Source organism: Delphinapterus leucas, chromosome 1, assembly GCF_059928025.1.
Source record: "Delphinapterus leucas isolate spDelLeu-1000000601 "Yukka" chromosome 1, BTC_Dleu_Yukka2, whole genome shotgun sequence".
Taxonomy (NCBI): Eukaryota; Metazoa; Chordata; class Mammalia; order Artiodactyla; family Monodontidae; genus Delphinapterus; species Delphinapterus leucas.
The window spans coordinates 53,329,285-53,351,694 of NC_143129.1; the positions used below are offsets into that span (position 1 = coordinate 53,329,285).

Below are 22,410 nucleotides of genomic sequence, written 5' to 3' on the forward strand. Positions count from 1 at the left end.
GCAAATGAAGCAACTGACAAAGGATTAATCTCCAAATTATACAAGCAGCTTGTTCAGCTCAATATCAAAAAAACAAGCAACCCAATCCAAAAATGAGCAGAAGACCTAAATAGACATTTCTCCAAAGAAGATATAGATTGCTAACAAACACATGAAAAGATGCTCAACATCACTAATCATTAGAGAAATGCAAATCAAAACTACAATGAGGCATCACCTCACATCAGTCAGAATAGCCATCATCAAAAAATCAACAAACAAAATGAATGCTGGAGAGGGTGTGGAGAAAAGGGAACCCCCTTGCACTGTTGGTAGGAATGTAAATTGATACAACCACTATGGAGAACAGTATGGAATTTCCTTAAAAAACTACAAATAGAACTACCATATGACCCAGCAATCCCACTACTGGGCATATACGCTGAGAAAACCATAATTCAAAAAGGGACATGTACCACAATGTTCATTGCAGCATTATTTACAATAGCCAGGACGTGGAAGCAACCTAAGTGTCCATCGACAGATGAATGGATAAAGAAGATGTGGCACATATATACAATGGAGTATTACTTAGCCATAAAAAGAAACGAAATTGAGTTATTTGTAGCAAGGTGGATGGACCTAGAGACTGTCATACAGAGTGAAGTAAGTCAGAAAGAGAAAAACAAATACCGTATGCTAACACATATGTGTGGAATCTAAAAAAATAAAAAGGGTTCTGATGAACCTAGGGGCAGGACAGGAATAAAGACATAGACAGAGAATGGACTTGAGGACATGGGGAGGGGGATGGGTAAGCTGGGTGAAGTGAGAGAGTAACACTGACATATATACACTACCAAACGTAAAATAGATAGCTAGTGGGAAACAGCTGCATAGCACAGGGAGATCAGCTCTGTGCTTTGCGACCACGTAGAGGTGAGGGATAAGGAGGGTGGCAGGGAGATGCAAGAGGGAGGGGTTATGGGATATACGTATGCACATAGCTGGTTCACTTTGTTATATACAGCAGAAACTAACACACCATTGTAAAGAAATTATACTCCAATAAAGGTGTTAAGAAAAAATGAAAGAAATACATCTGCTAAGATGTTACAGTCTATGGGCAGTTTCATTTCTACCCATCTCTCCAAACAGAGATCCCCATGAGCCAAAGTAGATGACGATATGTGTGATAGCTTACCAGTGGCACAGTTAATCAGGCAACTCTCAGAGGAGAAGCACAAGAGAGTTGCCACTACAAATGATAAACACTGATAGAAATAGGAAGGAAAGTACCCTTAACTTGGCAGGTTCAGCTCAGGACTGGTAACAGAGTCTAAGTCCTGGGTAGGCTATTTCTAAGTCACACACCCCTTCTTTCCTCTTAGGGACAGTCTGCCACATCCTCAGAAATGAGGGAATCATTATTATACTAAGAGAGTCACATGAGTCACTTTTCCACTCCCCATCCCTACTTGGGGATCATTTCCTGTTTGTCAGGGAAGACGTTTTTATGACTTCCTTAACAGTCTAACCCACTTTTATGATTACATGCATCTTGGTTATTAACTAATGGGATCCCCCACCAAGTTCTCTAAAGTCGCTACTACCTAATCCTACACTTGGCAGCAACAGGTAGCCAGTGACTCATGATGCATGCTCCCCTTTCACAGTATAGAATTGTCAGAGAAGTGGCTTCCTGCCAAGGGACTGTATTTCCTAGACCCCTTGCCAGTAAGATGTGGTCATAATAATACTGGGTTCTGGACCACAGAATGTGAGAGAAAGTGATGTGCAGCCCCTCCCAGGCCTGGCCCACAAAGACCTTCCATGTGTCTCCGTCTTTCATGTCTTTTTTCCCCTCCACCCCCTGGAATGGAGACGGTGCAGAGGGCAACCTGAGAAGTCACATGGTGGTAGGGCCTCTGGAAATGACTATGTGGAGGGCTACTGTGCCAACTTTCTCCACATCCAGTACGCCATGAGGGCAAGAAGAAAGTCTGTCGTGAGGGAGTTACGCATATTTTTAGGTCCGTGTGAGATAGTAGTTAATGTAAGCGAGTTTGTAACATATGTGACTGCGTATTCCAAGACAGGATTAAAAATGCACTTTCAGAGAAGGTAAAGCATAGTGATCAGATCGGTCAGAATTTGGGGGGGCGGGTCAGTGTAGGCAGAAGCAGAATCCTTTCCTCAGCCACTTGGGTAGATGGCCAATTCAGGATCTTAATTTATTAAATTTTAGTTTATTAAAATGCAGGGTAATGTACCACAAACTATTGATTTTACCTTTATTTTAGAGCTGATGCAAAAAAAGACAAAAATATTGATTATCACCCTCGCCCTGCTCAGGTTGTTCCAGAAATAAATCCTCCTTTACACTTAGAAGACAGCACCAGTTAAATCTCATAAAGTGTGTGCATGGTTAGAAAGGGCAAAACAAGATGCTCAGAAAAAGGAATTAGAGATGTTAATTCTAGGGCTCATTGCTCTTTCTGAAGCATTCTTTGTTGTCATTGTTTTGGTACCTACACCTTAAGCTTAGAGTTTAACAAATTAGAAACTGGCCACGGGCATCTAAGAATTGTTCTTTATTTAAAAACATGTCCATGAAAAGCCAAGGAAATACAGAGGTGAGGCAGCACCAAAGCCTTCTGAGCCGAGGTTGGAAGTGCTTCTGGTTTTTCCAGAAATTCCCACTGGTGCTATGACTCAACAATGTGTTGCAGTCAGTGGAGGAAAGGAGCAGAGTGACAGCTGAAATGCAAAGAAGTGTGCACAACCCAGAGCCATTTCAGCTATTTACCGAAATCCAAGTGCCCCCATGGGATGTCTTGCAACACATGTTCTGTTGAGAAAAAGAGGTTGCAAACCATGGGGTTATTGCAATAAACACCACTTGTGATGAACAGGATTTGTAAGTTTAAATTTTTTTCAAGGTTTGTTTTCCTCACTATGCAATCAACTCTATGACAGAGACTATGACACCACTGTACCCCAGCCCCTGGCACACAACAGGTACAATAAATATATGTTGTAAGGATGGATGGATGGAAGGATGGACTCTACCCAGCTCGAGTATAAGTAGGAACATCGTCTGGTATCAGAAGAGAGAACAAAACACATAGAAGCATATAATTTTTAGTGTTTGAAAAATGGCATTGAATTAGGACTAATAAATCTTGGATAACTGCACCTCTTTCAGTGCCCAAGCTACATTTTTACATCACTTTGAAACCCCAAAGTAAATACTTTCCCAGTGTTTGCTTGGCTGGTAGGAAATGCTTTAATAAAAACGTAGTCTCTAAGTTGCCTGCCATCATCAGGGGAAAGGAGGTCACTTCCAGGCCCAGAAGAAGTCGAAGGTGGCAGGGTACCAATGCTCCAAAGGGGCCAGCCTTACAGCTCCTCACTCCGTCACTGCTCGCTTCTTCCAGTTTGAAAGTGGAGTATGTGTGTATGGACTGGGTGATAAGTGGGAAGAGCTCTGATCAACAAGAACACGTTGGACACCATGAGGCAACAGTATTTTACTGACCACAGCATGACTGGAATTCACTCTCTGTTCTGACGTTAGGAAGAATTTTAGGTGTGGGCAAAGTCAAAAAATTTTCCCTTTGATCACATTACTCAAAGGATAAGCTGTCTACGACCCAGCAGCACTTGTCCATACTCCAGGACTCAGTTTATGACTACTCTGAGACAAACATCTGCCTGTGTGGTTTGTCCTTCCATCCAGTCTACACTTTGGGGTCCAGGCCCTCGATGAGTCTCATACCCAGTGCCATTTGCCTCATTACCCTGAATCAGGAAGCAAAGAGCATCACACTGATACAATAAGACATTTATCTGGCCAAGGTCTCAAGGACGGGACCAGGTTCAGTTGACCTGAGCGCACCCATTCAACAGGTTCAAATGTCCCCATCCCACCCCACCCACATGAGACGGCTCCTGCGCCTGAGGTCTCTATCCCAAGAACCTCAGTTGAGAAATCACAAAGGCAGCTTCAGTGCTGCTCAAGAGCCTGGGTGTTGTAGCAGCCTGGGGGCAGGTTGTCCCTAATGTTCTCCAGGTTCTTCACATCAGCCAGAATCCCATCTATGCTCGTCTCCAGTGAACGGAGGTGGCCCCTCTGACAGCTTGCCCTCTCTTCCAGCTTTGACATCAACGGCCGCAGCTGACTGTTGATCTGGGCCTTGGCTTGGAAAAGCTTCTGCTCCAATAAGATCAGCCCCTCTTCATCCATACTGCCAGGCTGGTCTATTTTAGGAAACAAGAAAGGAGTTAACAGAGGAAAAAGCTGTGGTTAGATCTCCTTGAACATATGCAGGCCCTTCTGTAACTTTAGCTAATTTCCATTTTCACCGGCCCAGAGCAAATAGTATGCTGTGCATTTGAAAGGCTTATTTTAAATTATAAATAATCTAGAAGAAATTCTGAGAGCACGAGCCTCATTATTGGGTTTTGAACAGCCCAGTTTAAGCCTCTGGACTCTTTAGTTCAGCAAGATGAAGCTTGGATTTCTGTTTTCATGTTAGAGGTAACAGCTCCTGCTCTGAAAAGATGAAGGCTGAAGGTCATAGGGACCTTATACTGCTCAAGGTGTCTGCCCAGCACAGCTCATCCCTAACATCAGAATCAACTCCAAATTCTGCTTTCTGAACCACCCTTAGGAAATCTCTTGCTGTTTTCTATTAGAAGACCTTTAGAAACTGGCTGGGCCTCAGGGTTTAGAGAGGCCAAGGTGTGCTTTGCTATTTGAGGGATGAATTCCAGCTGTTAATGAAATGACGTAAGACGTCATTCTGGCCCGAAACAGTGGGAATCTGTCTAGATATTAGTTTATTTCCAACATGAAATGTGGTCACGTTTGTTCAGGTATGTTTCACCCACAAACAATGATACTAATGTCAGCATGAAGGGCACCTGGCCAGACCCATTTGGTTTGAAAAGGTCTGAGTGGTCCTTAGTCAATTCAAACTCAAGGTCAGGTGCAGTGATAGCATTTGACTGCAGAAGTTTATCACAACTAGAGAGATTAAACTGTTATTGCTCCGGGACTCAGGAGAGCAAACAGAGTAGAAACAGCACTACAACAAAAACGTTGATCCAGTGGATCAGTCCTTCACCTGCGGACAGGGGAGAATTCCAGAATTTAGGGTTCTACAACACGCAGGGAAAGTGAAGCAAGCTTGGGGATAAAATGTCCATGGGGAGGCAGCATGAGCTTCTCAAAAGCAGCAGGAACACTAGAGACAGAGACCTCGGTTAGAATCCTGCCTCCAAAACTTCCTATGTGATCAGTGGGACAGTATTAAACTCCCTGAGCTTCTGTTTACTCCTTTGTGAAATAAAATAATAAAAATAATAAAACTTGAGGCTTCCCTAGTGGTGCAGTGGTTAAGAATCTGCCTGCCAATGCAGGGGACACAGGTTCAATCCCTGGTTCAGGAAGATCCCACATGCCACGGAGCAACTAAGCCTATGCACCACAACTACTGAGCCTGTGCTCTAGAGCCCACGAGCCACAACTACTGAGCCTGTGCACCACAACTACTGAGCCTGCGCTCTAGAGCCCGCGAGCCACAACTACTGAAGCCCGTGCACCTACAGCCCGTGCTCTGCAACAAGAGAAGCCACCGCAACGAGAAGCCCGCGCACCACCATGAAGAGTAGCCCCTGCTTGCCACAACTAGAGAAAGCCCACGTGCGGCAACAAAGACCCAATGCAGCCAAAAATAAATAAAGTAAAATAAATAAATTTTAAAAATAATAATAATAATAAAACTTACTTTATAGGACCTTTAAAAGACTTAAATGATCTTCCACCACGAAAAACCTGGCATAGTGCCTGTCACACAGTAAATGTTTGACAGTTCCCATCCAGCCTCTCTCCCCACGCTCTCACTTTCTCTATAAAGGCCCTGTTAGTTTCATTGCCTTTTTCAGAACACTAAGCAAAATCACTAAACTCTCCACTGGGGAGGGTTTATTTGTTTATTTATTTTTTACCCTTAGAGGGTCTTTTACTCTTTGGGGCTCATTGGATCACAAAGCAAACCTGTCAGGATAACAACACAGACAATATTGGTCTCTCAGGGTGATGATAACACTCCACAGAAAAATCTGGTTTTAAAGAGGTTCTCCTGAAGGTTGCTGGAATCTCTGACTGAATCCCTAGTTCCATATATGCTGCAGTCCAGGCTCGATGAAACAGTGTTTGATATCAGTTCTACCCAAGCCCATAATTTTAATTTATGTGTTTTCTTTTGGATGGGATTCTGTGAGGAAACCTGAACTGCTGCCACACGGTGCCCTCAAATCTATTTTATCCTAAAATTTTGCAGTATCTCATGGACCTACCACCTTGACGTTTCTTTCGGGTCATCTACCTGGCAGCTCAAGTTTCCACAACCCTTTACAGCAAGGTGTAACTGTGGTTGGAAGGGACAAACAGCAGAATTGGCAGGTGATTCTTGACCTCACAGACTGGGAGAATCTTCCCCCCCCCCCACTCCTACTTCCTCAGAGCTCTATGACTTCCCCTCAGTTATTTCAACTGTCTCCTGAACCATCTCATCCTGCCTCTTGTCTAACCCACGTTCATACTCTCCTGCACTCAGCTGCCCCAGTGATCTTTCCAAAATATACAGCAACAATGTCATCCCTCTGCTTGACACTGTCTACTAAGTTCTCAGGATCAAGGTCAGAATCCTTAGCAGGACTGTCAAACTGTCCAGTATTCTTTTTCACTGTGAAGCTCGAATCCTGCCTCCACAATTTACTGTGTGATCTGCAGGACATTATTAACCTCTCTGAGCCTCAATATACCTTCCCTACATACACCCAGTTCTTTGAACTACAGAATTTCACCTCCAAGGGCAATAGGTAGGTTCTCAGTGACCCATTTTAGAGATGGTAAAATAGAGTCCCACAAATGTAAAGAAGTTTCCAGGCCCTGAAGTATCTGGGCCTGGAAACAAAGCAAATTTCCTGATACCCTTAAGGAAAGTTGAGACTCCCACTCAGCGGGAGAAGCCCTGGAACATGGACTGGAAGGTTGTGGATACTCCACATACCTATTAGGTGTAGGATGCCGTCCAACATGTTAAGTGTGTCTTGGATCGTAACTCCAGCATTCCTGGCTCTGTTATCAACTCTTTGGGCTTCTGTGATTACCTGAGGAAAACATAAACACAAGCCCATTTTGCAAGGATGTTCCCACGCTGGCAAGGTTAAAGTGCTCTCTGCTGGAAAGTCACGGGAACTTACCGTCTGCACTGCATCCGTAGACGTGTCAAACTCCCGCTCCTTCCTTGCCAGCTCTCCTTCCACTTCCCTCATCTCACTCTTGAGAGTGGCCAGTCCCTTCTCCATGGCCAAGGCTCCATCTGCTGTCACGTTGGCCTCCAAGTTCAGACTCCCCATCTCCTGGGAGAAGAAAAGGAGCCAGGGACGGAAGGAGAGAGAGGGGTAAGGCACAAAAACATCCCAAAGACAACTGCAGAAAAAATACAGCTGCAGCCAAGCCCTGATGGAGTGAGATGAACAATGAGAGAGTCAGATTTGGGGACACACCCTTCCCCAAGCTCTGCCTCAAACAAATTAATTCGGGGGTATGTCTCCAGGGGCTAGGACGATCAGCTTTGAGACACTGCTTCCCTCTCAGGTTAAGCTCACCAAATGGTGAGTGAAACAGGAACCAGTCGGGAAAACCCAGAGGGTGAGAAACTCATCTCACCCTCTGTCATGTTTCTTTGCTGCTGCCATCTTTTGAATGGTTTTACTCCCCAAGACAGTAGACTTTGGGGGCAGAGAATGAATGGGCTATAGCTTTGAGTTTTGTTTTTATTAGGATGAACGAATCTTAACAATATCTTTACCAATAAGCTACTATTAGGCATCAAGTTACACAGACACCTCTGTACTAGAAGCCACGTAAAGAGAAGCACAGGAAATTGGTCTCTACCCTCAAGGGACCTAAGATTTGAGATTTTTTTTGGAAGTTACCAAGTGGTCCAAGGGTGAGGCCACACAGTCTAGATATCAAGAGTTCCCTCTGGGCTTTCTAGAGTTGCTTAAGCTTTCTAGAAGTCATACTTAAATAAGAACGACGAAGCTCTCGTCCAGCTGAGAAGCACTCTTTCTACTGTAGCACTTAACATATGGGTTGGAAGTGCAACTAGCCTGCCCTTGCCCATTACACTGAATGCTCTCTGAAGAGAAGGACTGGGTCTTTCCCATGTCCGTATCCCCAGCACCAAGCACTGTGCTGGCACAGAATGGAAGGAAAGAGAAAAATGAGTAAGTGGAGCTTAGTCATAGAACATAGGGTCAAGGGATCCAGAACTCCAGAATTTCATAATCTTGACTCAAAACACTGGTATAGTTGCTACAAGTTGAATTGTGTCCCCCTAAAGGATATGTTGAAATTCTAAACCCCAGTACCTCAGAACGTGACCTAATTCAGAAATAGGGCTGTTGCATATGTAATTAGTTAAGATAAAGTCACATTGGAGTAGAGTGGGCCCCTAAGCCCACACGACTAGTGTCCTTATAAGAAGAATTGGAGACACCCAGGAAGAAGAGCTCCATTTGATGACAGAGGCAGGGACTGTAGGGAAGTCGCTGCAAACCAAGGAACACAAAGGATTGACAGCCACCACGGGAAGCTAGGAAGAGGCAAGGGAAGTTTCCACCCAGAGTCTTGGAGAGAGTGTGGCTCTGCTGACACCTTGTTCTCAGACTTCTAGCCTCCAGAACTGTGAGAGAAGAAATTCCTGTTGTTTTAAGCCACCCAGTCCGTGGTACTTTGTGAGAGCAGCTCCGGGAAACTAATGCAATAGTCTATATAAACAACAGTCTTGGCTGGCTCTTCTCATGGTGTTGTCCAAAAAGGGAGCTGAAAATGGTGCGCATGGGGCAGCAGTACTCAGCCAACGACAGCCCTGTGAACCAATCAGCAAGAGGGTCAGCCAAGTGGCTCTAGGGCCGCCGTGGACCATAACAGAACCCGACGGTCAACATGAGCCCAGCGCTCTTTGCTCACTGAACGTGACCCTTGCGTTTGGCGCTGCTCTCACCAACCTGCACCTCGATGTCCCTTTACCTGTTCTATGTTGCCGGTGATCTCCAGGGCTTCCCCGGCTGCGTTCTTTGCCCTCTGGGCGTCGGCAGCAGCATCGCCCAGGGCTGTTTCCGCTTGCTTGGTCTTGTCGCTGGCATCTGCAACCTTCTGGCTGATGTAGGAGAGTCCCTTCATGGCCTCTTCAGCTTCTGCTTTTCTGTCTTCAACCTGCAGGTCAAACTCTGAAATGCAGATAAGTAAACATTGCCGTAAAGTTGAAAATTAGCTTCCAATGGAAGACGAAAGTGGCTGAGGCTTTTAAGAATAATTACAGAAAGAGTGTTAATACTGCCCAGGGGGTGAGAGTGTGGAAAGTTGTGGCTATTACTCTTTCTTGTCCAGGAGAAAGCATCTTAAAGGAGGCACTGAACTAACCACCAACAGTCAGCCTGCCCTGGGTCCCCATCATTGCAAAAGTGAACCCCAAAGTGAATCAGAGGCAGGTGGAATCTTTGAAGCCCAAAGTTTCAGGCCAGAGCCTTAAACTCTAAGCTGCCAATGGTAATAGCTGGGGATTGGACAGAATGGGTAGAGAGGGACTTTCTGTGAAGAAAATCCTAAGACTTAGGAATGTTTATTTTTTGTTTTTAGTGAAGAAGACTGAAACTTTAACCAAATCTCTACAAGGCATAAACCCAGATTACCTGGAATCTAGATGCTATGACAAAGCTTGCTTTATTATTACCACAAAGCAACCTCACTGGTCCTGTCAATACATTGGAACCAACCAGGCAAAAGAAAGAGAAAGAAGAAAGAAAGAAAAGAAAGAAAGAAAGGAGGGAGGGAGGGAGGGAGGAAGGAAGGAAGGAAGGAAAGAAGGAAGGAAGGAGAGAAAGAAAGGAAGAAAGGAAGGAAGAAAGACAGGAGGGAGGGAGGGAGGAAGGAAGGGAAGAAAGAGGGATGGAGGGAAGGAGAGAGAAAGAGACGGAAAGGAAGAAAGAAAGAAAGAAAGGGAGAGAGGGAGGGAGGAAAAGAAAGAGAATTATCTGTATGGTAGCGGGATATTGAATCTGTGAGGAACCTTAGAGGTCATTTAGTTCAAATTTCTCCAGAGGGGAACATTAGAATCTAGAAAGGCATGGGACCTGCCTATGGTCACACAGCCAGCTCAGCGCAGTCATGTGGCTGAGCAGAGATCAGAACTCAAGGCTTTTCACATTTAGTTCAATTCTTTCTACTACATCAAATATTTTTAAATGTTTGAAAGATATTAAGTGTCTATTAATACCCCAACGTACCTGTCACTTAGATTTATAAAGATTCAAAATAAACCAAAGTCGTGGTTATAACTTTAAAATACTCAAGTGATCTGAACCACGAAATACTCACCTCTGAGGTTCTTTAAGATGTTCTCAACTTCATAAAAAGTGGCATTGCCCATACTTAGTGCTTCTTGGGCTCTGCTTTTAGCAAGGTTGGCACGGGAAAGCAGTTGATCTGATTTCTGTAAACAGGCAGGCAGAACAAGATTAGAGTAAATGTAGCACACACCCAGGAAGTGCCCTCCTGCCGGCATATTCACTCTGACACACTTCTCTGCATGACAACAGAGCTGTGATTCGCCAAAGAGCGTAGGGGTGCTGTAGCAAACCCCTCCACAACCTGGGGCAGCACAAACTTTATAACCCAATGACCTGATAGGAGCCCACATCGAGAACAGTCTCAAGCTCTGGTCCACTATCAGGTACAAGAACAGTTTGCACATCCTAATTTTAAACTCTAGATACTTCCTGAAACCAAGCTAGTAGACAGAGCCAGACCAGAATTAGACCCAGTAGGCCTGTGTCTTATTCCTAGATTTGAGGGCTGACTCAGTGGGTGGAGCTGAGCTAATTACATTAAGGTCTCTATAAGCAGCAGTATCATGACCTTTCGAGAGTTTTTGATGGTTCTTCTTACAGCATTAATTCACATGGTAGCCCTTCAATACATGTTTGTTGAATGAACAAACTAACAAACGATACCTGTCTCCCATTCTTCCCATTCTGTAAGAGCTTCCGGGTTTCTTCTTCCCAGTTTCCCAGATTGCTTTGCACACGCTTGAACTCATCCACATGCTTAGTCACCAGGCTTGAGACAGAGTCAGCTTTTTGTCTGATCCTCTTCGTTTCTACCTGTGAGCCCCCAAAAATGAATGAGCCTTACTTTCTGCTCACCAGTTGTCGTACCAGCCTTCCTAGGACCTGCCATCATTGTTCGTAAACAACTATCCAGGCCCAAAGTCTAACAGAAATGAGGCAATATTCCTCATGAAAGTCAGGCAACAGGTCTCCCAAACATCAAACAGGTTTTAGGCCTGCTTTATTTTTTTTATTATTATTTTACGTGTTAGTTTATATATACATGGGAAAATTTTTGTGGAAATCATTGTGAGTACTTTTTGCCATAGGTAGAAAGCTTAATCTAATAAATTTGTAATAATTAAAGGAAGATAACAGAAACAATGCAAAACTTTTGAGAAAAACAAAAGCCTTCTGAGTGGCCATACGTGGAGATACACTATAGGTTGGACCCAAATGTAAATATCAAACTTTATCTATAACAATTTCCCACAGGTTGCAACAGTCCCCAGAACTAGGAAAGAGATAGAAAACTTTTAACCACTAATAGGAATAGGTTCAGGATGTGAGCCATGGCCTTATCAGGGACCAAGATTGGGGTTTAAGAACAAGGATAATGAGGAGAATAAATACTCTTTCTAATCTAAAGCAAGAAAAGTCAATATGGAGAAAAAACCCGAATGATTGAACGATTCAGTGGAACCCCCAGAGAAGAAAGCATTATGGCTCTTCTGCACATCAGTGCATAGGTTTTAGGTGCCCTTACCTGAAAGGACTGATCATTGACCCCCTGAAGCTGAGATGCTGAATTGAGAAGGCGGAGACTATGCTGATAAGACGTATCTGCTTCAATGTCAGTTTGAGTGGCCTCCCTTGACAACTGCTGGGCCAGAGACTTGGTTTTCTCCAATCTGCAGGGAGTGAAGAAAGAGGACTTTGAGAATTCACTCTTTTTTATTAAAAGCAAAACTTCATCCTGTTAAAAGTATGTAGTCGGGATTATTGGAAGAACCAGACGAGATGTGTCCCTTTCCACAGTTTAAACATAGACCTTAAAGTTTATACAGGTTGGGTCAGAAAAATTCAACCCAAGTTCCCTAATTTTTTTTTCCCAATTCTTGATCATATGAATATATTATGTTTATCTGTGCCATGCCATCAGATAAGTGTACTCACATCCTTTAAACACCACAGACGGTGACCGTATCTCCAAATATACAACCTCTCAATCAAAACACAAACTTTACTGAGATTCATCAACCTTTCCTTCCAGCCTTAAAGGCGTCTGTTTTCCTCCAAAGTAATACCCTCATCCTCTCGTCCCTCTTAGTATTGATGTACTTCTAAAGAAACACAGCACCCCTCAGATGTGGTTGGCATTGAACCCTGGGAGAGAGCGGATTATATTGGCCCGTGTGAGGACCCGTTGAAACGTACTTTCCCACAAGCCCTTGCACCACGGAGCCGTCCAGCGTGCCGCTTCCGCCTCCTTCACTCAGAGCCTTGCGCGCCAAGGATAGGGCTTGTTCGGAGTAGTCCTCGGTTTCCCTGGCCAGTTGCTCCATGTTATTGGCTGACTCAACGTGGCTGAAAGGATCAAAAACCAAGAATTTGAGTTTTCACGGCAAAGAGCTTCCTTTAGGGCTTTTATTTAAATGAAAGGAGAGGAATAAGGGAACTGGTTGGACTTGAAAAACCAAGCAGAATTGACCCAGATGAGATGGAGCTCCTCTAATAGAGGAGCTGTCTAGAAGCAGAGGGTGTTCTGAGAAGCAGCCTCATGTCCTAGACTTTTTTGGCCATCTACTCCATTTATGGCATAATCAGTGGAAGCCATGGAGATGGGTGGGAGAAGTCTCAGAGTGATACAATATCGCATTTATAAACTGTTTTCTGCAGGAGAAACCCCTGGGTTTTATTCCATTCAGGAGCCAACTCCCTATTTAGTTTTGCTGCATCTCTAAACTGAGCCCACCACTAAGGGGGACAAAGCCTGTCAATAAAAGTCCCCCAGTTGCTTTTGTCCTCCTGGTTCTAGAAAGTGATGGAAACGAGCTCAGGAGGCAGCGCACGCTGCAAGAACACAAGCCAGCCCCCTTCTGCTAACAATTTCATTTGGGATTAGCAGAGCCTGCCACCTTGCTGAGCCCTCCGCCAAGAGCAAGCCTCTTCAGCATGGTAGGATTTATAGTCAGGCAAAGAACTAAGGAGCTGCCCGTTATCACTGGGGGCCTGCAGAGCCGATTTTCAGGAGGACGTTCCCCCTCTGCAGACCTGGCCCCCACAGGCCAGCAAACAGCTCGCAGCTACTCGTTCCCAGGCTTGGTGTGGGAGCCTGGGAGTCCCTCAAAGGTGCAAAGCATGCTTTTCCAAGGGCTGATTCATTTGATGGGGCCCAAGGAATTACATCTGACATACACCAAAGCCATGCTGTTGAGTCATAGAGAAATCTGCGAAAGAAACACCCTTGCCCCCAACTCCTGCCAAGTGACCTTGCCCAGTGGCCACCTATATACACTAAAAGCCAAGGGGTTAAAAAAATGGCTTCAGGGCGGGGGGATGGCTGCAAAGGAGCCTGGAGATAATGAATATGCTTTGGTCCTGAATACCCTGCAGCGCTGTTCAAGGCTGGCCTTGCAGAGGTGGTCTGAAGCAGAGGTGCCCTCCAGGACTGCTCACCTGTCTGCCAGTCTCGCGGCCTCCTGAGCTAGACTTTTAAAGCCGTTTGGCCCCATATAGTCCTCTGAGGGAGGAACGTCCTGTGGAAAAAGGACAATTGGTTAAGGCTTTGCCGTGAGCCTAAATATGAGCCATGGAGCCTAAGCAGGTTGTGCACCTGTTCTGTCAGAGCCACTTGTCATTAGTCACACAGCATTCTACAACGTGACATGTCGAGTCCCTGGTCACGACGGTCATTACATTAAAAAATGTATAGACAAGAATAAAATAGAAATCCAAGTTTAAAGGAAGTCTGTATATAGATATAGATGCATTTTAAAATATATACATGTTTATATTTGCATATGTATTCAAAGTCCAGTAGAACATAGACCAAGTTTTAATGGTAGTTATTTCTTAGTAATGAGATCATAGGGAATTTTATGTATTTTCTGAATTTTTTACAAAAGGAAAATCAATACACACTATTTTTAAATCCTTCATTTTCTCATCATAATATCTGATTATCTTCCAGTTTTCTTTATCCACCTCCTATCCACCCACTTACATTATTATCACCACTGCCTTATTTAGAACGAGAAGAGTGCTCATTCAAACCTCTCCCTCCGACCACACTACAAACTACGTCATTAAGAAAATCATACTGGCAACATTTTTTTCCCCTATTTTAAGAACCATGTCGTTATTGGCCTCCTTCCTTCCTTTCTTCTTCCTTCCCTTTCTTCCTTTTTCATCTGTTCTTTATTTCTTTCTTCCTCTCTCTCTCTCTCTCTCTCTTTCTTTCTTACAGCAAACATTTATCACAGCCACACATTGTGCTACAGGCTGAGAATGTAAACATGAACAAAATTGAACCCTGCCCTCTGGGAACTAACAACCCAGAAGAGTTGCAGAAAGAAGGGAGAAGAGACGGCCAAGATGAGGCTATGGGTAGCAAGAAATGAACTAGGAGAGGACATAACACAGTAAAATGGGAACCTGCAGGAAGCCAAGGAACATAAACAAAGGTGCAACTGCTGCAAGGAAGAAAAGTCTAACTGTCTGCCAGAGAGACCAGAAAACCAGAGAGACAAGGTGAGCCTGTGACATGGGCAGTCTTCCATCTCAGCAATGACTCTCAGTCCCCTAACCCAGCACCACCTACGGTGTTTCGCAGGGCAGCTTCACTTTCCTCCAGGCTCAGGCGCATCTGAGTGATGAGCCTGTGAGTATCCTGAACTCGGTTCTGATGCTGGCTGCCCAGGGTCCGAACTCTTTCCACAGTCATCTTGAGGTCATCCAGGCGGTTCCGGTAGCTATTCTCTTGGCTCCTGGCCTTGGCCAACTGGAGATTGAGGGATCTAATAGCACCTGAACACCAACAAGGAAAGGGAAGATAAGCACATTGGGGGCCAAGTCGTCAAATATAACAGCGGGTTGAAAAAGTGACTTTAACTGGCTTATGGCAAAATGGTAAAAACCCAACATATGAATGCCTGCAACTGCTCTTTTATCTCCATCATTCAGATCCCAGGAGAACATCACAGACAGTCCTTCCACCTCCGCAAGGGCTAGGCAGAGACATCTGCTGAACTGTTACCACCGAGGATTCTGTGACCTAGTGTATTGCTTTCTAGGACTCTGAATTCTCTCCTTTGTGAAGGGAAATTGGCCTTCATCACCTTCTGAAATCTGGGCTTCTCTCAGAATGTCCCGAAGGGTCTGCTCAACCCACTGCATCCTGCCCTCCAGCTCTGTGTTGGGTACTGCTCCACCGTCACCCTGAGCCTTTGAAATCAGGGTCTCCAGGTTCTGGAGCTGCTGCATAAACTGATCCATCTGAAACCACACAGGGAAGAGGATTAGAACAGGTGACAGAGTTCATGGTCAAATAGCAGGTACCCAGGGGCTAGTAGCTAAAAGCCCAGAAATGCTTGGCCTGTCATGTTAAAGTTCAGATTCTGGAGCCTAGACTTTGAGTCTGAATCCTGGCCCCACTACTCACTAGCTGTGTGACCTTGGGTAAGTCATTTTCTTTATCCATAGGATGGGGATAATAATAATAATATCTCACAGACTTATGGACTAAATGAGTTAGTATTTGTATAGTACTTAGAACAGTGCCTGGAATAAAGGGCTACAGAGGGCTGGTTAAATAGATACATTTTTAAAAATAGGTTAAGTTTGCTCTACATTTGGGTTCCGTTTGGGCCCTTTCTTCCCCCACCCTTCACCCCAGTAAAATATTAATTAATAATTAACAACATCAATTTCATTCTTCTCTGGAATTTGAATGAGAAACTTCTGGAGACTATTCCTGTTTTGACAGCCTTGACACCTCTGGACTCCTCATATCTTTTATACGTTTATGTCTTCTTCATTTGTTTTATAAGGACATCTCTTGGAAAAAAATCCAGCTAGAAAATGGCATATTATAATGGAAAGAGCACTGAATTCAGAATCAGGGGACATGGATGGTATTCTCGGTTCCACCTGGCCATGTGACTTTGAAAAATTACACATTTTTCAAAACTTTGTTTGCTCAGTGAAAGCTGAGATCAGAATGCTTTTCCTTCCAATTTGACTAAGTTACCATGAGTACCGAATGCAGCAGTATCTGCAAAAGGGGTTTTGAAAATGGTAAATATAAGAACATAAGCCTGAAGTATTTTTACTAGTATATGGAAATTTTTTTAACATAGCAATTTTTAAAGAAAGAAATAGTAATCCCCGCCCCCGTCCCCAGGAGTCTACGAGAGTCCTGGATTTGTGACAGAACCACCCAGGAGACACTTCAGGATTTTACTCCTGTGGGTGAGGTCTGGCTAGCATGCACACCTGAATCTTCACTTGATTATAGCAAGCTGGACAGATGGTTAATGCTGCATGCTCACAGTTGAGGCCGCCAAATCCTGGCTTGCAAACACAGCTGCCATCACTTCTACACTCCACGGGCTCCGAGCCCACTGGGTTGCAGTTGCAAGCTAGAGAAAAAAGACGGACAAACAGGAAGCTTTCATGTCAAGCTAATTCCAGAAACTGGAGGTATAGCAAAGATGAAAGGAGGATTGAGTCACCAAGGGCAAAGAGTCCTTCTTTGCCCTTGTTGATTCATATTGTGTTAGATTCATTTCCTGGCTATGCCTCCAAGCACATTCCCACAATACAGAGAGGTCTTCGGAATCATCTGGCAAGTTTGTTTGGGGTGTGTGTCTGGATGAAGAGACACTATAACAGTTCATCCTTTCTAGTGGCACTTATTTACTTCCTCCCATTAAATCATAAGCCTGCTGGATACTCTGCAGACACTCTGGCTTTGCTCACAGGGAAAATAACATTTCTTCTGGGCCTATATATGCCAGAAGTAGACATCTCTCTGTATATATACAGATGAGGAATATGAGCTCAGAGAGGCTGAGTAATTTGACCTAGGACACACAGCAAGAAAATGGCAAGCTGGAATGAGAACCTGGCAAGAGCCAGTGATATTTTCCTTCTGCGGTAAAGCGGTACCTTTATTCAATCAAATTGATTCAGTACCACTATGTGTCATGTTCTGTTCTAGGAGCTGAGGATGTAACAGTGGGTGAGACACTACTCTACTGGAGTGATTCTTTGGGTTACTCCACCTTCAGTGCTCACAAAACACTTGGTAGTATGATCATATGTCTAAGCGTACTGTCATTATTTGCTTACATATTTGTGTGTCTTCCTTATTAGCATATGAGTTCTTTGGGAGCTGGAGCTGATTTATTCATTATTATAACCTCGGTATCTAGCTCCACACTGGGTACATGGTAAGTGCTTGATAAAGGATAGCTGAGTGAAAAAATGTATGGTCTAAAGGCAGTGAACTCTCTATTAATAGCACCTTATAGATGGAATTATATAGTTTATAGTATGCTTTCTCATATGCTATTTTATCTTTGCAACCACTTTGAGTAAAATATTAATCATCCATATGAGGAAACTGAGGCTCAGAGAGATTAATTGGCATGATCAGCGTAATACAATAGGTATGTTAAAAAAATTGGACTTGAACTCATTACCGCTGATGTCATGTGGATGCTTCCTACCATAGGACATCACAGCTAACCCACAGGCTGGGGTCAGGGCAGGTGGAATTCGTGCCCCTGGGTAGAAGCCCCAAGTTGCACAGAGGTCCTCATCATTTCTGGGGCTGGGGACTCTGGTGTGAGTGGGGGGGTGGCTCTGGGCTCCCTGCAGACCTCCTGGGCGACCAGGAGTCCTCCAATCTCGGTCCCCAAAGGCACTCTGAACCTTAAAATGAGGAAGCTCCTGAGTTCTGGGCACCAGGGCTGGTCTGGGACCTTTGTGACCTAGGGGTGAGTCTGTGGGGCAGGCCAGCTCCCTAGAATGGAATTTGCCTCTAGAAGAGAACATGTTCGAAGGCTTGAAAGAAGGGCTGAGCAAGAGGCCTGATCTGCGCATTCATGCTTTGATCTGAAGCGGCCCCCAGGAATGCTCCACGGGAGCTACTGCTTTGAAGCCCAGTCTCCTTAGGAGACGTTTGGACTGTTACCTTTCTGTACATCAATCGCACTGACTTCCTGAGAGGGTCTCTTCAACTGCTTTACAAGCCACCCCCCTCCCACTTCAGTGTGTTCAGGCTTAGTCTCGAGCCCTTTATCACCTTCCGATTCAAGGTCTGGCAGCCCCTCCCTGCCTACCAGCCTCGGGACTGGGCGCTGGAAGCAGCCCCATTTCATCTCTTCTTCCACTCTGGAGCATAAACCTGACCTTTTGCACTTCTCCCGCGCAGCTTTAACCCTTTCAACACCCTCCAGCTCTGACTCCAGAGCCCTGATGCAGGGGACACGGGTCTTAAGACCTCTGACAGGCGAAAGGTCCAGGCTGTTCACGAGCCAGTCGGTCAGAGAAACCAAAGTAGCACCGCGATATTACCTGCTGTTGGCCTTGCTGATTTGTATGTTCTGACACATGTACACACACAGGCGTGCATGCACGCACACACACGCACACACAGGCTGTCCAATCCGTCTAGGGGTGCAGTCCTACCTCGACACTTGTCCATTGGGTTGGGAGCCAAGGGGTCCCCAAAGTAGCCTGCTTTGCACTGGTCACAGTGGGTACCGGCTGTGCCGTGGAGGCACTTCAGACACCTGCCCGTCAGGCGGTCACAGTTCCCAGAGGCACTGGGGTCCACATTGTTGTTGCACTGACAGGGTTGACAAGGCCTCACTGGGCCGTGTTCCCCAAAGGGGTCCCCAAAGTAGCCATCGGCACAGAGCTCGCAGCGGGCACCTGGAAGGAACAAAGAACCAAGCCCAAGCGATCATCCACTGGCAGCAAAACCAGACGCAGAGGACGAAGGTGTAAATAGCCCTCTAGAGGAGCTTTCCCCATGGACCCCAGAACAGTAGCTTCAGGAACAGGAGCCCATGGCCAGGGCCTGGCTCTTCCACTCCACGGTGGTCACAGATTTTAGAACCCAAGCGCCACTAGGAGCCTTCCTGCCGGTTAACTAGCTGACTGGGAAAAAGTCAGATTGAGACCCATACCACTGAGACTGCTGCTGAAGATAAACTCTTCTTTCAGACTGACCAGCAGAGAGATGCGACATTTATAAGGCCACTAAGTTTTCCTTCTTCACCTTGGTTCATTTTTAAAAACTTAGTTAAACCCTGTATTTCATCTGAAAACTTCATCTCCTAATTACAAACCTCCTAAAACAGCTTTAGATGTTTCCTCCGCGTAACTGTACACTCTGCCCTTCCTCAATCCACTTCAGCTCTCGGCCATCGACGAGCTATCCTTATCTTTAAAATGAGCCCATTTAGACTAACCCTGAGTAATGAAAACTCCCTGGGAATCCCTTGGAATAGAAGCTATCCTTGCAGATTCACGGCTTCAGGACAGGGCAGGCAGCTGGCCTCACCGGTGACACCGTGGGGACAGTTATTGCACACCACCTCCTCTGTCTCGGGCATCACGGAGCAGCTGAACCCATTGCGACAGGGGCAGGGCTTGCAGCTGCGGGGGTCACGTGGGTCGTTGTAGAAACCAATGGGGCAGTCGGCACACTCGATGTCAGGGTTTTCATCCCCTGAATAACAATCTCCTGGGGGGGCAGAGGAAGAATGGAGGAGCAGAGAAATGAGCAGGGTAAAACTGTACACTTGCTTTAATACGCATGACATGTGCAAGTCAGAGCTTAGCAACTCACAGCCTGCCTTTCCGAAGCTTTCCCCAGAGTGCCTGAGCGCCGGTGATCTCGTCTGCCCTAGTACCAACTCTAAACATGGCCACGACCCTGAGTCTCACCCTCACTCTCCCAGGCTAAGCAGACATACACTGCCTTTACCAGCCATGACTTAACACTGCTCCCCTGTCCCCCAAGGCCTGACACCATTTGTCCGCACATCCATTCCAGTCCTGACATTGCCTTTGATCTCCCCGTACAATGCTTGCAACTCGACACCAATTCCCCCACCCAGCACTGAACCATGACAGCCATTTCCTGTAACCTAGCACCTTTCTCACAACCCTGTGGCATTTCCATAATGAAAAGGATTGAGTGTAATAAAGCGCCATGTCCATCTTCCCTGACTCCAGCCCTGCTTCCCTTAATCCTTTCCCATCTCTGAAATGAGTTCAGGCATGGTCTTTCCTACACAGCTCTCTCTTCCGCGAGAGACCTCAGTCGCCTGGCTGTGCCCCCAACCATCTGGTCCAGGTGTCATTTCACTCACCTGTGTCTGGATCACAAGCCCCTCCTCCTTGGCAGTTACATGGAATACAGGTGCCAAAAGGTCCCAGTCTGGCTGAATCTCTTTTGTAGCCAGAAGCACATTCCTGGCAGAACTGTCCCTTGTACCCAACAGGACACACACATTGTTCAACCCATGGTGCTGGGGCTCCAGAGATGGGGCGAGCTGAGATCAGGGTCACATTGTCAAGGTACCCAGTACCTGCAACAAAGGGAACACGTTAGAAGCAGCAAGTGGTAAGGTCCAAGGATCTAAAGTCAGGCCTCTCATTGGATTTTATTTCTCTTAACTCCCTGATGAAATGAAAATTCACATTTTTAAGGCAAGACAAGAAAAATTTAAACATAAAATTTTTCTCTGGGCTTCCCTGGTGGCGCAGTGGTGAGAGTCCGCCTGCCGATGCAGGGGACACGGGTTCGTGCCCCGGTCCCAGAGGATCCCACATGCCGCAGAGCGGCTGGGCCCGTGAGCCATGGCCGCTGAGCCTGCGCATCCGGAGCCTGTGCTCCGCAACAGGAGAGGCCACAACAGTGAGAGGCCCGCGTACCGCAAAAAAAACAAACAAACAACTTTTTCTCTGCCCTTTGGCCTCCTCATTCCCCTCTAGTTGCATTGTACTTCTGCATTGTGTGTTAACCAGACCTCGCCTGTGGCAGAAATACCTGCTCAACCATAAAGATCAATTTTTCTCCTTCTGGCGCCAGCCATGTAACTCCTTAGACGATAACATTCCTTTGTCAGTCCTTTAAGGGGTCATGACGACCCACTACTCGCCTTGTACGTGCAGACATCTTTGGTGAACTTTATGTACAATGCCAATATATCATTTTCCCTTAAAGATAGCAATTAGTGCAGAACAGACTGGTCAGACGACCTGGGGAGATACTGGGCCGCACCTAATGGAAGTTCTTAGCTTAAATACTTGCTTATGACCTATTAATGTTACTAGCTATATTATATGCTGCCTAATTTTACAAGATTATTGCTTCTTGCATTATCAAATGTGTGATTGATCCTCAGATAAAATTAATGATGACTAGGCAACTTAAAACAATTTGATCAAATATATAGTTCTACAAGATTGTAATCATGCATAATAACTCTAGATATGGGAAGAAGCAACAAGAGGGAACTATTTCCTGGACCATAACAGAGTAGAAAGACAGGAGGTCCAGAGGCTTTTGGCTACTGTTAACTGAACCTAGTCCAGTAGTAGCACGTTCTGTGGCCTGTCAACGAAATCCTCAACTGACCTGGGAATGTGCGTTCCTAGCAATTGCTCACGAAATGCCTCCCAGACCTTGGTTGAACTTAAGACCGAAAGGGAAGGGATTGTAAAATAAAGAATGTTGCCCACTATCCAGATCTACAAGAATGAAGTCTTTAGCCACTGCACTCGCTGACCTACAGTACATCCTGAAAGGACTTCAGGGTGAAGATCAGGATGTAGCACTTTGTGCTCTAGGAAACCTGACAGAACTGGCCCTCAGAGAGTTAGATACTTTCAGGAGAAAATTTTATGAACCCAGTTTCTTGCATCTTCCCGTACTTAGAAAAGCACTTAAACCATTAACTAAGGTATCTGTTCCTTGCAAATAGCAGTAACCTTCTACCAAGATGTGTGCTTGATTGCACGTACATTCTTCCCAAATCACATATATATTGGCTTCCCCCTTTACCTGTTTGGAACAGTCTTCAGAACTCTCCGAGAGACTGTCTTCTGGGTTATAATTCTCATATTGGCTCAAATAAGATTTTCCATTTCTTTCTTAGATTGACAATTTTTAAAAATTTATTTATTTTATTTTTGGCTGCGTTGGGTCTTCGTTCC

General features: G+C 45.3%; 1 protein-coding gene across 6 annotated transcripts in view; it reads right to left on the bottom strand.

The window, feature by feature from the left end:
• Positions 1 to 2,558: 2,558 nt before the first annotated feature.
• LAMC2 (laminin subunit gamma 2) overlaps positions 2,559 to 22,410 on the bottom strand; it is a 61,720-nt gene continuing 41,868 nt past the window's right edge. For 4 of the 6 annotated variants that reach the window (XM_022593316.2, XM_089910158.1, XM_089910184.1 and 1 more), the window contains 15 exons: positions 20,562 to 20,780; positions 19,748 to 19,930; positions 18,868 to 19,113; positions 16,666 to 16,811; positions 15,510 to 15,666; positions 14,993 to 15,198; positions 13,849 to 13,928; positions 12,607 to 12,756; positions 11,936 to 12,080; positions 11,074 to 11,223; positions 10,439 to 10,553; positions 9,092 to 9,291; positions 7,255 to 7,413; positions 7,062 to 7,161; positions 2,559 to 4,242 (listed from right to left, as the gene is read on the bottom strand). In XM_022593316.2, coding sequence (XP_022449024.2) covers positions 3,989 to 4,242; positions 7,062 to 7,161; positions 7,255 to 7,413; positions 9,092 to 9,291; positions 10,439 to 10,553; positions 11,074 to 11,223; positions 11,936 to 12,080; positions 12,607 to 12,756; positions 13,849 to 13,928; positions 14,993 to 15,198; positions 15,510 to 15,666; positions 16,666 to 16,811; positions 18,868 to 19,113; positions 19,748 to 19,930; positions 20,562 to 20,780 — 2,510 coding nt within the window. In that variant the 3' untranslated portion in view covers positions 2,559 to 3,988. The other 2 variants (XM_089910162.1, XM_089910195.1) reach the window with 2 other exon arrangements.